General features: G+C 52.2%; 3 protein-coding genes across 3 annotated transcripts; all 3 read right to left on the reverse strand.

The window, feature by feature from the left end:
• Nucleotides 1–1,333: 1,333 nt before the first annotated feature.
• Nucleotides 1,334–2,740, reverse strand: LOC306802686 (C-X-C motif chemokine 2-like; the record flags this gene model as incomplete). Its single annotated transcript, XM_079307183.1, has 4 exons — nt 2,518–2,740; nt 1,950–2,085; nt 1,579–1,662; nt 1,334–1,469 (listed from the first exon to the last, which is right to left on the reverse strand). The coding sequence occupies exons 1-4, from the start codon at nt 2,579–2,581 to the stop codon at nt 1,334–1,336; spliced, it is 420 nt and encodes a 139-aa protein (XP_079163309.1). The 5' UTR covers nt 2,582–2,740.
• Nucleotides 2,741–2,870: 130 nt separating this feature from the next.
• Nucleotides 2,871–4,495, reverse strand: LOC306802170 (C-X-C motif chemokine 5-like). The gene is made up of 4 exons (XM_079306026.1): nt 3,686–4,495; nt 3,452–3,581; nt 3,218–3,301; nt 2,871–3,134 (listed from the first exon to the last, which is right to left on the reverse strand). Exons 1-4 carry the CDS (start codon nt 3,771–3,773, stop codon nt 3,110–3,112), a joined length of 327 nt encoding a protein of 108 aa, XP_079162152.1. The 5' UTR covers nt 3,774–4,495; the 3' UTR covers nt 2,871–3,109.
• A 128-nt stretch (nt 4,496–4,623) lies between these two features.
• Nucleotides 4,624–7,484, reverse strand: LOC306802171 (interleukin-8-like). Its single transcript, XM_079306027.1, has 4 exons — nt 6,515–7,484; nt 6,116–6,245; nt 5,526–5,609; nt 4,624–5,076 (listed from the first exon to the last, which is right to left on the reverse strand). The coding sequence occupies exons 1-4, from the start codon at nt 6,603–6,605 to the stop codon at nt 5,064–5,066; spliced, it is 318 nt and encodes a 105-aa protein (XP_079162153.1). The 5' UTR covers nt 6,606–7,484; the 3' UTR covers nt 4,624–5,063.
• Between the last annotated feature and the right edge of the window lie 8,042 nt (nt 7,485–15,526).

A 15,526-nucleotide genomic window follows, 5' to 3' on the forward strand; every position in this document is an offset into this window, starting at 1 on the left:
CACAGATCCCATGAGAACCTGATGGGAACCACTCACATCTTAATCCTCTCTGCCAGGCATCAGCCAAACTCACTTTAATTAGAAATAATTTCAGGTGGAGATCATAAACCTCTAGATCCAGGTATGGCACACCCCTCCCTGTGGGAATGGTGAAGGTGAGGGTGATCCTGGTGCTAGGGTTCATGCATCCTCTGTGGAGGCTCCCACACCATCCTGCAGTGGTTACTTGGAGAGCTAGGGGGTTTTTAAGTCAGATTTCTTTCTTTGCAGCTGGGAGGTCCCATCCCTGAAAAGATGGAAGTGCACGTGGGCAGGGGCAGCTGCAGTGTCACTCCAGGCCATGCTTACACTACAATTTCAGGGGGATTTACACCCTGCTTCGTGGGAATAGCAGCTTTGCTTTAAATTTGAGTGCCTGCCAGACTCTAAGATGAGCAAACACTGCTTGCCCTGGACCTTTGGGCAGCTAGGGAAAGGGAGGTAATCAAACCCCTGAACTGCTGCATTTTTCTTCCCTTTAAAAATTACTTTAATTTGCTCACTGTGGAGATGGATAGGGCTAAAAATCCACCAGTTTCTTCCCACCTTTGAAGTCCTTCCACATCCTTGGGAGTCAACAAACAGCCCTTTCTCAGCCATTCTTGCCCCTGCTGTGGTTCCTGAGGAGCACAGGGCAGGGAAGGAGGGGGATACAGAGACTGGTGGCTGTTTCCCAGCTTGCCACTGCCCAAGACACACTTTGGCATCCAGTGGGGGTGGGTGGGCAACACAAATTTGATTCCTACAGGCCTTAAACGCCTCCTCCCAGAATGGCCAAGCCAGACTGTAAACAGGGATAATCCTGCACAGGGTCACAGTCACACCTGTGTCACAGGAGCACATTGCTGTGCCAGGCTGGGGTCCCCATCCCAGGAAAAAGGGACTCCACAGAAGGCCTCAGCCAGTCACTGGGAAGTTTCCCACTTGTGTGTTTCCACAGCCAGGAGCCAGAGCAGACCCTATCCAACTCCTGCAATTACCTGCTCCTGCCAGGAGCTGTCAGAAAGAGGCACCAAATCCAGAGCAGATTAAAAGCTTTGCAGTGCTGCAGCCCAGCCTAACTCCCCACCCCAAAAACCCCAATTTTCACACAGATCAGGGCAGAAAGAGCTGCCACAGCCGAGGGGGGAAGCACATTGATCCTTTTATTGGTGGCACCCGGGATGGGCGTGGGGAACAGTGCAGGCAAACAGCAGGTGCTGAGGGGAAAGCCTTGGCTGGGGCAGCAGGGAAAGGCTCCTGCCAAACCCAGGGAGCAGAGAAGTGCCAGGGTGGTGCCACCAAAGCCAGTGTCTCAGGGCAGGGGAGCTGTGCCATTGCTGTCCCACGAGGAATTCATAAGCTTGGCTGTGGATGGCAGGGACAGGGTGGGGTTTCTCCAAGGGCAGCACGCTGCTTCCCGCCGTGGCCGTGCTTTCTGGGGGCTGCTCCTGCAGGTTGTGTGGGAGCAAAGACAGGAAGGCAGGAGGGTCAGGGGGAAGGGATGGTCCTGCCAACTCGCTGGGGATGCCAGGGGCTTTCCAGCTGGGCATCACCTACCTCTGTGTCAGCTTGAGGATGAGCAGCTGGATCCAGGGCGCCTCGGGGGCCACGCACACCTTCCTGTTCTTCTTCAGGGTGAGGCTGCAAGGCCACGAGGCCCCTCAGCTCCTGCACATCCCTTCCCCAAAGCTTTTCTAACCCACAGAGGAAACCTCTCTGCTCCCTGGGCACAGATACAAACCCTGGGCAACAGAGACATGGAATTTTGGGGCCAGGACCTTAGCACCCTGAGCAGTGCAGGGAGGAACCCCCTTGAAACTGGAAAGCAAGAGTCACCCCAACATTTGTGAGCTTCCCCCCCTACATAGTTTTGCACAGGTGCACAAAGGAGCCATTAGCAAGGATGAGTTTCCAGGCTCTCCACTTACATGACCTCCTTCCTCCTGCAGTGAATGCCGGGTGGGGTAACTTGGATGGTGAGGATCAGCCCCAGGTTGATGACGTGGGCGGTGGACTTGATGCACTTGCACCTCATGTTGGTCAGCAGGCTCTCCAGCGACACACCTGTGCCCCAGGGCAGGTCTGTGCCCCACACCAGGTCTGGGCCCCCCGTGGGGACACCCCCCTCCCCACTATCCCATCCCATCCCTGGCACCCACAGGCTGCTGTTAACACCTCCCAGCACCGCCTCAAAGCTGCTTTTCCTGCACATAGAAGGGGTTTAGCTGCAGGGTTGGAAAACTTAACCAACATTTTATGAGTTCAACCCATTGCCCACCCACCAAGCACTCGAGTTTTGTGGGGGTCTGAAAGAGAAGCAGGTTAAACCCATGAGGAAACCCCCCTTCTCCACTCCCCTCCAGCTCAGCAGCAGGGTTCAGAAGACAAGCTCAAAGACAGGCAAGAAAGAAATGTGAAAGCTGAGTAGAGCCCACGCCCAGCGCCGCTGCCCGGTGTCTGAGGGGACACGGACGGACAGACAGGCACGGCACTCACCGCCCCCCGGCACCGAGCTGCTCAGGAGCAGCAGCAGCGCCAGCGCCGCCGGCAGCCGCCGCATCCTCGCTGCCCCCGGGCTGTGCCACGGCTGCTTTATAGCCACAGCCCCTCGCCCCGGGGGGATTTCACACCCCCCCTGGGGCTGGGAAACACTGCAGGGGGTGGAAAAGGGGCAGTCCCACACCTCAACTTCCCTGCCCTCGCTTCCCCCGGCTGCACGTGGCCCCCAGAAAAAGCAGAAAAAGGCATGGCCACCTCCTCAAACCTGCCGTGCTTGAGCCCCCCACGCCTCCCACCCCAAGCACCCCAAACCTCTGGGATGCCATATGAAGAGAGGCAAGGGACAGTGACAGAGGGCTGCCACCTTTATTGGGCCTGCTGGGTCGTGCCCAAAAGAGACACCCAGCACATGGTTATGGGATGGGAGAGGCTGGAAGCAGGGATGGGAATTTTTAAGGGTTTAAAGGCATAAAATGGGGCTCAGGCAGCAGCATGCTCCCCTCTGGACTCGGGTAAGGCATCAGCAGCATGGGGAAGGGAGGCAGTTTTGGGCCCAGCACATCTGGCCGTGCCTCTGGTGGCAGCTTCCTCAGGCGAGAGCTTTGTTCTTCCTCCTGCCAAAAGCAGAAGGGGGAGGAACGGGTGGGGACACGTTCCCACGGGATGCCCCTGGTGCTCAGGGGAAAGGGGAGCTTACAGGTGAGGGAGGTCCTGTAAAAGCTTCTTCACCCAAAGGGTGTCGGGATCCACGCAGACCCTCTTCTGGCTCTTCAGCTTAATCCTAGAAAACAGCAGCCTTTCAAGAACGCCACTCCCCCTCCTGCAGACAGCTCAGCCTCCCTCCCACCCTGGTCACAGCAAAAGGAGCAGGGAAGTGAAGGGATCCGGGGCAGCTGGCGGAGCAGAGGGCACAGACCCGGGAAACACTTACACCACCTCGGGCCGCCGGCAGCTGCTCCCCACGGGCCACACCTCGACGCTGCTGTACTTGGCCGGCGAGATGAAGGCTCGGGTGCTCTTCAGGCAGCGGCAGCTCAGGTTGCCGTTGGCTTCCAGGATTGCTGGAGGGACACACGGTCACGGCTCACCGCAAAACCCTCCCTGGGCAGCGAATCCGCCGCCACGTCCCGCCGGGATCACCCACCCCGAGGCGGGAAAGCCTCACCTGTGTCCCCAGGCTGGTGGGAGAGCAGCAGCAGCAGCAGCAGGGCTGCCCGCACAGCCATGCCGGCCCGGCCCCGGCCCCGCAGCATCCCTCTATTTGAGCTGGGAAATTGGAGAAGTGCGGCGGCACGGGCGGCCCCGGGGTCGCCGCGGTTTTGCCCGACCCCTGTCCCTGCTGAGTTGGCAAAGCTGCCGATAAAAGGCGGCTTGGGGCTCGGCAGGGGGCCCGGCTTCCCGAAAGCAGCTCTGCTTTCCCCTTCCTCTCTCTGTCGTTTCCTCCAGCTCGGTTCTTAGCACACACCGCCCCACGAGCCCGGAGATTTTCTGGGGTGCTTTTCTGTCCTGCATCATCAGCTATTACTCATTTCTCCTACAGCCACGTTGTCCCCCTTCAAGGCACGGCTCAGCAGCACCCCAGTGACATTGGCTTTTGATTTGTTTTACCCCAAAACACTGCCAAGTCACCTCACACCCATTCCCAACATATTTCCACGCTGGTCTGGACTGGTTTCAAAAGCCTTACAGCCACGTGTAAATCCCAGCTCCATCACTTGGATGTGGGGCACTTTGCTTGCATTGTCCCATTTCTGTACCACCAATATCAAGCTCTCAAACCACCACCAGGGGAGATAACAGGTTATGATGAGAAGGAACCCTGACAAGAGGGAACGGCTTCACAATGCCAGAGGGCAGGGTTAGGTGGGATAGTGGGGGGAAATTCATCCCTGTGAGGGTGGGGAGCCCACAGGTGCCCAGAGAAGCTGTGGCTGCCCCTGGATCCCTGGAGGTGTCTAACACCAGGCTGGACAGAGCTTGAAACAACCTGGGACACTGAGGGATCCCACCCAGACTGGATGGGATTTGAGGTCACTTCTAATCCAAGCTGTCCTATGATTCTAAACCATACATGGCTTCAAAGCTAGAAGATCCAGGGAAAACCCAACAGAAAGAAAAATCTTGAATTTTATTGGACTTGAGCTTCCAGAACAGGACATGCCACGCTGTGCCACACAACCCCCAGACACACACACTGTCACTGAGCACTTCATATGGAAAAAGTCACAAAGTCATTGCTAAAGAAGCAGGAGCCTCCCCTGCCAGGGAACAGCTTCACAGTCCACAGGCAACTAAATAAATGAAGGATGCATATTCACATTGATCCAGGGACCAAGAGCAGGGTAGAACCCCCACAAAGCTGCCATGGGGCTGGGGCCAGCAGTGAGCCACCCTCCCCACAGCCACTGCCAGCAGAGCCAGCCGTGGGGCTTTTGGGAAGGGGAGGAAGAGAGGGCAAAGTCAGGAGCAGCCAGGTCTGCACACCTGGGCATCGTCTACCAGCCTGCATGGGGTTCTGGGCACCAACTTCCTTAGTGGGAAACTTATTTTTTCTTCCTGCAAAAAGCAGAAGGAGGAGAAAAGTGTGAACACAGAGAAAAGCAGGTCCGGGAGAGGAAGCTCCTGCCCCAGCCAGGGAAGTCGCTGCTGTTTCCAGGATGGCCACAAAGCCAGCACAGGCATGACCAAGGAGGACAGCTTTCCCAGCCTAGCCCCAACACACTGCTGCACCTGCCACCAGCAAACCCCACTCCTGCCACTGCTCCCCTCGTGGTTTTTCCCCAAACTGCTCTACAAGTGCAGCACTGTCCATAAGCTGGGGGCACGACCCACAGATGGGTTGTGTTGGGCTGAGCACTGCTTTGCACAGCAAAGAGCTGCCCCTCATCCCTTTGGATGACAGCTCTGAGAGCTCCTGGGCCCAGGAGAGCCTCCCAGCAGCACAGATGTGCTGGGATGCTGTCCAGGGACACCTGAGCCCAACGAGCTCCCATCCAACAACTCACGTGCTGGCAATGCGCTTCAGCAGCTTCTTCACCCAGGAGGCTTCAGGGTTCACACACACCTTCCCTGAGGGTCTTAATTTAATTCTGAAAGGCAAGGAGAGCTCCTGAGCATCTGTCCCCTCCAAAGGCAGGGATTCAAGCAGCCAGAGCTGATGGGGAAGCACCAGTGATTGCAGAAAGCTTCCAGAGACAGAGGAAGCCACAGCACGGCCAGGAACAGGCAAGACACAACACAATCCTAGGTGGAGCAGAGGCTTGGAGCCTAGAACACTGCACAAAGGCAATTGTTTTTTTGGAGATTTACAAATGTATCAACACTGAACAGCTATAAAAATCTGGGATCATTTGTTATGGCTCACATTGCCTCAGTGTCTGAGGAAGTGCTTCCTCCAGGCTGCAAACACCCCCTGCTCCAGCTCAAGGAAATCACACTTTCCCCTGCTGGAGAGATTCCTTGAAGCCCTGGGGAGCTGCATTTCTGCCCCTGATGCTGTTCAGCAAGTAAGCTGGTGGTGCTTTTGGAAAGGTCTGGCTTGCAGCAAGGCAGCAGAGAAGCAGGATGGTGGCAGCAGAGAGCCCACGGCACTTACATGATCTCGGTGCGCCTGCAGCTGCTGCCCACAGGCCTGATCTCAATGCTCTCATATTTCTTGGGACTGATGTATTCTGAGGTTGTCTTGGCACATCTACAGCTCAGGTTCCCATTCACCTCCAGGATGGCTGAGAGAGAGAAAGGTGGCAGCTTACAGGCACAGACAGTGCTGATAGGGATGCAGAACTCCAGGAGCCAAAGGAAGTTTCCCTTCCCATGTTTTCACACTGCAGGGACCACAGTGAGAAGCTGCCACCTGCACCTCTACCTCAGTTCCCTGCTCCCAAAGCTGAGCCAAACCCCTGCAAAGGATGGTTGTGTTTTCCCTGGCAACAAGGCAAGCCCCCTGCTGTCCCAAGCTCCCCATTTGATGCCAGCAAAGCTACCCAGAGCTCACCTGCATGGGCAGAGTGGGACATCAGCAGCAGCAGCAGCATCAGCCATGGGAGCAGGTGGGCTCCTGCCCCCACGCCAGCCAGCACTCCCATCCTCAGGGAAGCTCAGCCCCACAGATGCTCTGTGGGGCCACACAGAGCCCTATTTATTGGGGAGGGTCACGCCCCGAAAGAGGCTCAGCATTCACACCTCAGCAGCCACAGCCGGCCAGCAGAGCACCCAGAGAGGTGATGTCATCCCTCAGATGCTCCCCAGAGCCAGCCCAGAAGCTCAGTGGTCAATATTATCAATTAAAACCAGCCATTGGAACAGAGTGCAAGGTTTGGATTCCCCATACATCTCCCCCACGCCTTGTTTCTGTTGGGTTTGTACCCACATCACCCTTCATTGCCTTGAGCATTTACCCCTCAGCAACAAAAAAAGACCAGACCAAAAGCAGAGCCCAAGCCCCTGACTAAGCAGGGGGGTTTTTGGTGTACTCAGACATTTACATATTCATTTCTTGGGGCTATATTTTCCCCACTGCTATTTTTGCTGCCTCTCTGATCAGCAAAAACGCCTCACACCCTGCTGTGGAAAAACAATCATGCTCGATGTTTCCACTCAAATCTTTCAAATTTCACACTTGGCTGGACAAGTAATTCACCCAGGATGGCCACAGGAGCACCCTGTGCCCTTGGATGTGGGTGGGATGTGGGTGGGATGGGGGCTCTGCCCTGAATAAATTTGGCAAAGTCACCAGTTGGGAAGCAAAAGGGGAAGGGGAGATGTGGTGAGGCGAGGAGGAAGGAAGAGGGCAGAAGAAAAGAGATGTGGTTGTGTGATAATGTTGTAATTTGGAGCTTTCAAATCACATCAGCATTTTATATAGCAACAAAACGGTAAGTTAAAAAAAAAAAAAAAAGTCTTCCATTCAAACTCAAGCTATGCATCTCTCTTGGAAAATCTTGTCTTTTCCCCTGGGATAGCTTCAAGAGGTGACTGGGGAGTTTAACTCCCTGTACACCAGGGTCACAGAGAGGCCAGGAATTTCCATGAGCTATTCCCAAAGTCCTACAGAAAGAATGTCACAGCAGTGGAAGAAGAGGAGAGGAGATGGCCTTCAAATTGCATTTTGTTTACTCCTTTCAGAGTTTTCAATTTCCTTGCAGAGACTTACTAGAAGGAACACAACCAAGCACTGGTTTTGCCGGGCTGTGGCATGAGTCTTTTGGAAAAAAATGATGGAAAAGGCAACAATTTATCAGAGAGATGACTGGTCATCTCTGCAAACTGCTGTGGAGGCATAAAAGACACCTGAAAATCTTTCTGAAATTCCTGACTACAAAATGATCCTGCTTTTCACAGCTGGAAATAAACCAGAGAGGTGAAAGCAGCTTTCCCCAGAGCTGCAGAATGGAAAAGATGGAGCTGGAGCATTCAGCTGCTGCTCTCCCAGGACTGGAGGAATCCAACAGCATTCCTGGCACTGCTTAATGAAATTGGTAGGCCACATGGAAAACCTTTTCCATGTTTACCAGGACAGGCAGAAGCACAACCCTGATAACACTGCCAAGGAGAGGCAGCTCTCCAGCCCTTCAGGAAGGATTCACAAGAGGCTGCACCACCATCATCTGCAGCAAACAAACCCCTCAGCCATGCTGAAACCATTAGCTCTCCTCGTGTTGAAAAAAGGTGATTTTTTAGCTTATCCCTCCTTTGCCCACAACTCACTTAGGGCTCCTCAAAAATAATAATAATAAAAAAAAAATCTGTGGGTTTGTTTTTTTTTTTTTTACATTTTCCTCCAAAAACCCCAACTGCAGTGAATCTTCACCAATGTGGTTTGTGGTCCATCACCTGCTTCAAAGATAGAGATGCCTCCTGCTGAAACCTGAGAAACCTGAAACCCACACATATTTAAGTGTCAACATGAGAGCACCAGAATTAGCCAAAGCCTAACGAAATCAGTCCAAAATTAGGTTGGGGGAACAACACATGGAGCTTGCTGTTACTTGCTGCCTTCAAGTGAAGACGCAAAGGGGACAAAACTGTGGATTTGGCTCATTTTTGGAGACAGCAGAGTGGTGTCATGACACCTCTGCAAACAGGTGAGAAACCTGCTCTGGCAGCTTGAAAAGTATTTGGTGTGCTGAGGTCTAAGGAAAGGAATATGGTAAAAGGGAGCCTTGAAAGGGATTGGATAAGGAAGATGGAGAAAGGCTGGGAGCAAGAACAAGATAAATTAAAGAAGATTTGTAGGAAATGTAGCATTGCTGCCTCCCCAGTGCCTCTGGAGCCACAGGAGCTGTTGGAGCAGCTTTCTGCTGAAGGGACAGCAGCAGCAGACATTGTCACCATGCAGCCCCACAGCACAGCAGGGACAGTTTCTGGGAACTCCCAGCCACCCCAGAGATGCAAATGGCAGCGAGCAGGAGCAAGAAAACCCCCAGAGCACCATTGCTTGTCCTTGCTGCTAGAAAATCACCCTGGAGAACACCCCAGCATCCCCTCGCTGCTCCAAAGCTCTCCAGACCCAGGTGGAATGAACCCCACACGAGCAGAGGAGCACAGCTGCTCCTCAATGCACTTGTGCCTGGCACAGAGCACTGAGGCAGGAATGGGAGCTGAGGGCTTTCCCAGCAAGTGTCACTGAGTGTGCCCCAGCTGACACATTTGCATGGGCACAGGAACCGGTCTAGACGCCGCAGCCGCCCCGCGGCACCGCTGGCCATTTGCATGGGGTGGCACTGGTGCCTCAGGGCTGGCCATGGAGCAAGGGGATGAGGAGGGAAAGCTTCATCCTGCAGCAGGAGCCAAGGAACAGCAGCTGGGGGCTGCTGGAAGTCAGCTGTGCCTGGCTGCCCTCGTGCCAGCCTGCTGTTCTACACATCCCTGCCAGCCGGGAGGAAGGTCTCTGGTTTGGGGCACTTCCTGCTGGGGTAGGGAAAAAGCACTCCAGGTCTGCTCACAAAACCAAAACCCTCCAGCTACATCCAGCCTCAAGAGCTCTGCTGGACTCAAAGGCAGCAATTGCTGGAGCCAAGTTACTCCTATTTGGGCAGCACATTCAGCCAAACACTTGGCACCGTGATCTCCAGGGGTGTTACAGCAAAGTCTCCTCGCCTTCCCCTTGAAGTCTGACATCTTGATAAATGCAGCTACAAGTTTGGTTAGAGTCTGGTTAAGCATTTTGTATTTTTCCAATTATTTGTGGTTTCCATCTTAGTTAAGCCCATCATTTAGTTGTCCCCACATTACTTGCAGAACAACCCATAACTATTATTTCTGGTAGAGCTTAACATGGCCCTGACCCATTTTCTGCTGGTTAAGTCAGAAGACAGTAGGTCATCCACAGGAAACAGAGCTTCTCCTCAACCACACACACAAGGGTAAAAACACACCAGGATTGGAACCAAACTCCACCAAGCACCTTGGGCTTACACCCAGAGTCATTATTTTCATTAATGCCCACTTAATGTTTTGAGACTCCTCCTCTTCTTGCCAAGTGTCTCTCCACGTTTATCCCTTGAGGAAGATACTTTCCCCACATTTTCACCCACAAGCCACTACAGGAGTAGAGATTTTTATATTAGGAAAAAAAGCCCCAAACAAGCCAAGAGCAAATGTTCTCCAGCAGCAAGTAGAAGTTTACATGGCAAGGAGGGGAAATCCAGGTCTTCACTGAGAAGGAAGCTGCAATACCAAGGACATGTGCAGCCCTCCCTCTGGAAAGTCCCTTGTCAACTTTTCTCTTGGAACCAGCACCCCTGAATCAGCACTCACACTCAGAGATGCTCCCAGAAGAGATAGAGAAACTGCAGCCCAACTTCTGCAAAGGATGCACACCTCAGCTGAAAGAATTGATACTGAAAGGAGCTGTCTTGGGCTAAAATAAACCAGCATTGCCCAGATTTGAGGGGTGAAAGGAAGGTGGGTGCAGCACACAAGTGGCTGGGAGGTCACCTAGCTTCATCCTGCCAGTGGAAACAGGGAGGGAGATGAAAGGGCAGTGCACAGGGAGAGAAGAAAGGCTCCCTGAGACACATGAAAGTGAAACCAAGAAGCACAAAGCCATAAAAACCATGAAACCAGCTTTGATCTTTCCTTGGCTTTTATCTCACCTGTCACTCACAACACACACCCTGAAAAGCAGCAAGGCCTGAAGACTCAAACCTGTCACAGGGCACAGCCTTGGCTTAGACACAGAACATTCCTGAAGCTGTTTGGGTATCTGCCCTCCCTTCCATACCCCACATTCCAGTGGTGTTGGAGAGCAGAGAGCATTTCACCTGCCACTTCTGGCCATGTGGAGTTCAAGGATGGCACTCACAAAGATGTTTCCCAACAACAAAATTAGGGACTTTCCTCTTGCCTCCAGGTTGGGGCTGGGGGAACGTGGGCAGCTTAAATGCTGGCATTGGGGAAGGACATGGTTTGGACTTGTAGTGGCAGGAGGATGCAGTGCAAAAATAAATTTAAAACACACACACATTCATATATATATATATATATATCAAAAAACACCCACTAAGTTCTCATTTCACTGTGCATGCAGGCTCAGAGCTGGAACCACTAGAGAGCAGCAGACACCACTGCTACAGAGAGCAGATGACCAAGAAAAAAAAAAAAAAAAATCGATCTGCACAAGCAGCCAGAGGATCATGATCCAAGCTAATTTGCTGTACAGAAAAAAAGGAATTAACATTTGTAGGTCCTCATCACAGAGGGTCTTTTTTTTCCCTGAAAGGCAGCTCTCAGAAGATTTCTGAACCACCAGAACTCAGACCAGGGGAAGGACAGAGGAGGCAAGTGCTGAAATCAAAGAAGGGCTTCCTCCTCTCCCAAAACACAGAGGTTGGTGCTCTTTGCTCAATTCCCAGGCAGAAGCAGCAGCAGAACTGGCTTGGCTTGATGTTCTGCAGCCAAGCAGAGTTTAGGGGAGGTTTTTGGGTGGGGAGAGTCATGGAGGCATCCTGGAAATCCAGAAATGCAGGTTAGACCCTGGGGACCCTGCAGCAATGTAAAGGGACCTTGAGGAAGATGACTGCAGAGATCACCCTGGAGGTGCAGGAGGACAGAGCTGCCTTCTTGCTCCTGCATGGCTGGGGGACTGGAGGAAATCTACACTCTGCTGCTCTCCCAATCCCAGAAACATGTTCCTAGCACACCTAGAGTTTTGCCAGAGGCATGATGTGCCATGCCTTGCCTTCCCAGCATGTGTGCCCTGGAAAACTGGGAGCTTGAGCAGTCCTAAGCTGAGACAGGAGCCTGGGACTGTTCAGCTGCACACCTGGGAACAGCTGGAAGCTGTTAAGTGTCACACAGCTCCAGAAACACAACAGCTGGAGATTCCCACTGGGAACAGCTGGACAAGCAGAGCACAGGCTTCTATCACTGGAGTGTGTGATTCCACCCTGTTCATGGTAAAATCCTGGCAGAGCACACACTTGGGATCCCTCTGCTGAATCCCAAAGAAGAGTAACAGTGGGATTCAACTTAGGGCAAACATCTTTGCTAATTTCTGCTGGGGGTTTTGCCCGTTTTCCCCAGGGTTGATGCAAGCTGCCTCCCAGGAAGCATGCAGCCCTGGAGACTGGCAGATACAACCAGCCTGACAGTTATGTCCAAGCCACCCTGAGCCTGGTTTTTCCTGTCTGCTATGGCTGGTTATCATTCCAGCTGGAGGGGAGTGATACTGGGAAAGCCACCCCGTGGCACTGCAGGGCATTCAGTGCTCCCCAGAGAGCACAGAGCTTTGCAGGAAGCATGGATAAAATGCATTTCCAAGCCAAACATCTTCAAAAGCTGGGAATTTGAATGTTTGGGGAATTACAGCCAATGTAAACCAATGCTTTAAGTCTATTCCTCTGCTTCAACACTCATCCAGCCTTTGGAGGCAAGTCCAATGGGCCCTCCCCAGCTGAATTCATCATGCTAAAGGAAATGATGTTTATCTATCCCAAATTCACATGCCTGGGAGTGAGAGACCAACAGCAAGACAAGAGTGTGATTCACAGCACATTTCCATGGAACCCTGCCTCACCCAAAGTGTTGTCTGTGCTGTTGGGTCAGCCTGTGGAGTGTTTAAAGGTCACTGTGCTAAATGCCACTGAGATATTTCTGCTACTCTGGCTGTATCAGTCCCAGGACTGTGCCTGCCCTGCTGCAGGCAGGGAGAGGAAGGAAGGCTGTGCATCCTGCCTTGATGCCACAGTCATGAGGTGATGTGCAGGAGGTGACACAGTCCCCATGCCAGCTCCAAGGTGACACAGCTGAGCTCTGAGGTGCACCACATCCGTGCCTGGCTCCTCCTGACACACCTGAGCCCTGCCCTCCCACCCACCAGGGCAATCCAGGTGAAGGTGCACCTCCAGTCACAGCTGTGTGTCAGCTCTGAGCCATCACAGTCCCTCCTCCTCACAGCTATTCACCCTGCCCAGCTGATGTTCCCTGGTGATGTTTCCTCTGTTTCTACACTCTTTTCTGAAGTGCTCCAGCTATCAGGGTGTTTGCATAAATAGCAGCACACTCACAGCTTCCCTCCCCAGCCTCTCCTAAGGTTAGTCACCCTCCTGCCACACCCACAGAAAAAAAACCTTCTTTTGAGGCACATGTAACTAGAATAAGTTCTTGCATTTCAGGGTCACTAGAGCCCACTTGCACACAGAATCCCAGACTGGTTTGTGTTGGAAGGGATTTAAACATATCCAGTTCCACCCTCCTGCCATGGGCAGGGACACCTTCCACCATGCAGGCTGCTCCAGGTCCCATCCAACTCAGCGTTGGACACTGCCAGGGATGAGGCAGCCACAGCAAGTTACAAGTATTTAAAATGAAAGTTAAAACCTGCTCCTAACCCTAAACCACTGTTCTGCAGACACTGTTTCACTGAGAAACACAGGCTGGTTCAAAAACACAATGGGAAAGTTTGCATGGAAAAAGCTCTGCTCCTTCCTCCACTCATTCCCTCATTATCCTTCTACTTCCAGCATGACAAGACTGGTCAGGCACACAGAATCTTACACCTTTCCCCAGAAAGAACAAACCAGAAGAAAGCCAAAAGGCTGTTGTTGCAAGTTCACAACAGGCTAACTGCTGCTCTCCACGTTCCAGCTTCATTTAGATCCCTTAAGACCATCTTTTCAACCATTTAGAAAACTGTGGTTGGCACAGAACTCTAACAAAGAGCAAATTTCAACTAAAAAGTTGCACTGACACCAACCAGCCTCTGTTCTTCAAAGTATTGCCTGACAAAACCTGGCCAAGAGAAACACTGTGCAAACAGAGACTTCTCCTTGCCCCTGCAACAAGGTGAGGCCAGTATTGCTGTGAATAAACAAGTTCCTGCTGCAATTCCATAGCAGCCACCAGACAACCACAATGAAACAAGGAGGAAAAACTGTGTGTACTCACATGGGGAAGTGTGGCTCTATCAGCAGCTGTGAGAGGAGCAGTGTAGCAGGGGCTCTTCTGGAACCAAACTGTGCTTCCCAGGCCCCTCTGCTGACAAAGGTGGTGCTGGTGCTCCCTGGGTGTCCCACGAGCAGCAGGAAGTTCACTGCCAGGGCAGCCTCTACACCTGGGCTCAGCTGGGAACAGCCATGCTGTCCAATTCCTTGCAAAGCATCCCCACCTGAGCTGATGAGCAAGAGGGGAGCTCCTTTCCCTGCCTTCCTCAGCTACCTGGAGATGGGAGGCAGGTGGAAATGAGGTGAGCTAATGAGAAGAAGACAAGTTACTGACATTTTACCCTCAGTCCTTCCTTAGAGGCTTCTGCCATGCCTTCTCAAATGCTTTAGTAAAATCACTAAAGCACTGCTGCTTTCAGAGGCACAGGAGCACACTTCCATTTATGCCTTGCTGCTCTCTCCCCTCTTTGTAGCAAATGTTTTTAGCATGTGCCAATCCCTGAAGTCAGAAAGTAGTTTAACATCAAATTGGTGCCCAAGGAGCCAAAAACCCCAGGATTAACAGGCTTTCCTTTCTTTCTGCTCACACACTTGCAGTGACCCATTTTACACAGCCCTGAGGGCTGAAGGGGCTCTGCAGCCAGACTTTCCTGAGTTGTTCATATTTCCACACAGATGCAGCTCTGAGCTTGTTTTTCTCTAACCATGATAAAGAGGATTCACACTGCAAAAGAGCTGGTTTCTCACTATTCCAGCCACTTTGGGGCAGGTTACCTGGGACAGATGCAGCCAGAAACAGTTCAGAAAAGTCACTGCAACCCTCAGTAGGCACTGAAAAATATTCAAAGTGTCCTTACTCACACCTAAAGAAAGCTGTAGCAGGTTGTTGCTAGGAAAAGCCCTCCCACAGGATTAATCCCACTCACAATCCCCTTCTCCATCAGGGGGCTGCCAGGCCTGGGTAACATCTCCTTCCCCCACAGTGCAATAAATACCCCAGACAAACACAATGCCTTGGGTTAAAAGAAATCTCCTGACAGGCTGCACGTAGAGGCTTGTTGAGCCTCCAGCACCCTGCAGGCTGCACTTACAAACCTCTGTCCTGGATGATTTATCTGTCAGGGAGGTTGCTTTTCCCCAGGAGGGCATGGAAATGCAATCACAAGGTTCAAATGAGCCATCACACTCAGGTACCCTTCCAAATGTGTTTGGAATAGTTAATTTTCAGGCTTTTCATGATAAAATCTTATACCCAGAGAATCTTTCTCTGGTTTTGGTAAGGCATAGGAAATGGTTTCTCCTAAACCTCCATTCTCTGGAAATCATGCTCCAGCCTAGATCCTCCTCTCTGCACATACAACCAGCACTGCCAGTTATCTCTAAACATGCTTGTGACTAGAGATAAAATGGTCAAACAGAGATTCTCCATCTCACACTTTGTGATCTTTGCTTCTATCTGTCTGCTCAAAACTTTCTGTTAAGACACAAGGTCTGGCAAATTACTCCTGGCTCAATCTACAGCAGGGTATTTCCACTTCTGAAATGGAAATCAAGACACTGGCCCAGGCTGCAGATTTGAATTTCAGACTTCCTGAAGTTCAGGAGCATTCTGACTTTTGTTT

The sequence above is a fragment of the Erithacus rubecula genome (genome assembly GCF_903797595.1).
Source record: "Erithacus rubecula genome assembly, chromosome: 5".
NCBI classification, from domain to species: Eukaryota; Metazoa; Chordata; class Aves; order Passeriformes; family Muscicapidae; genus Erithacus; species Erithacus rubecula.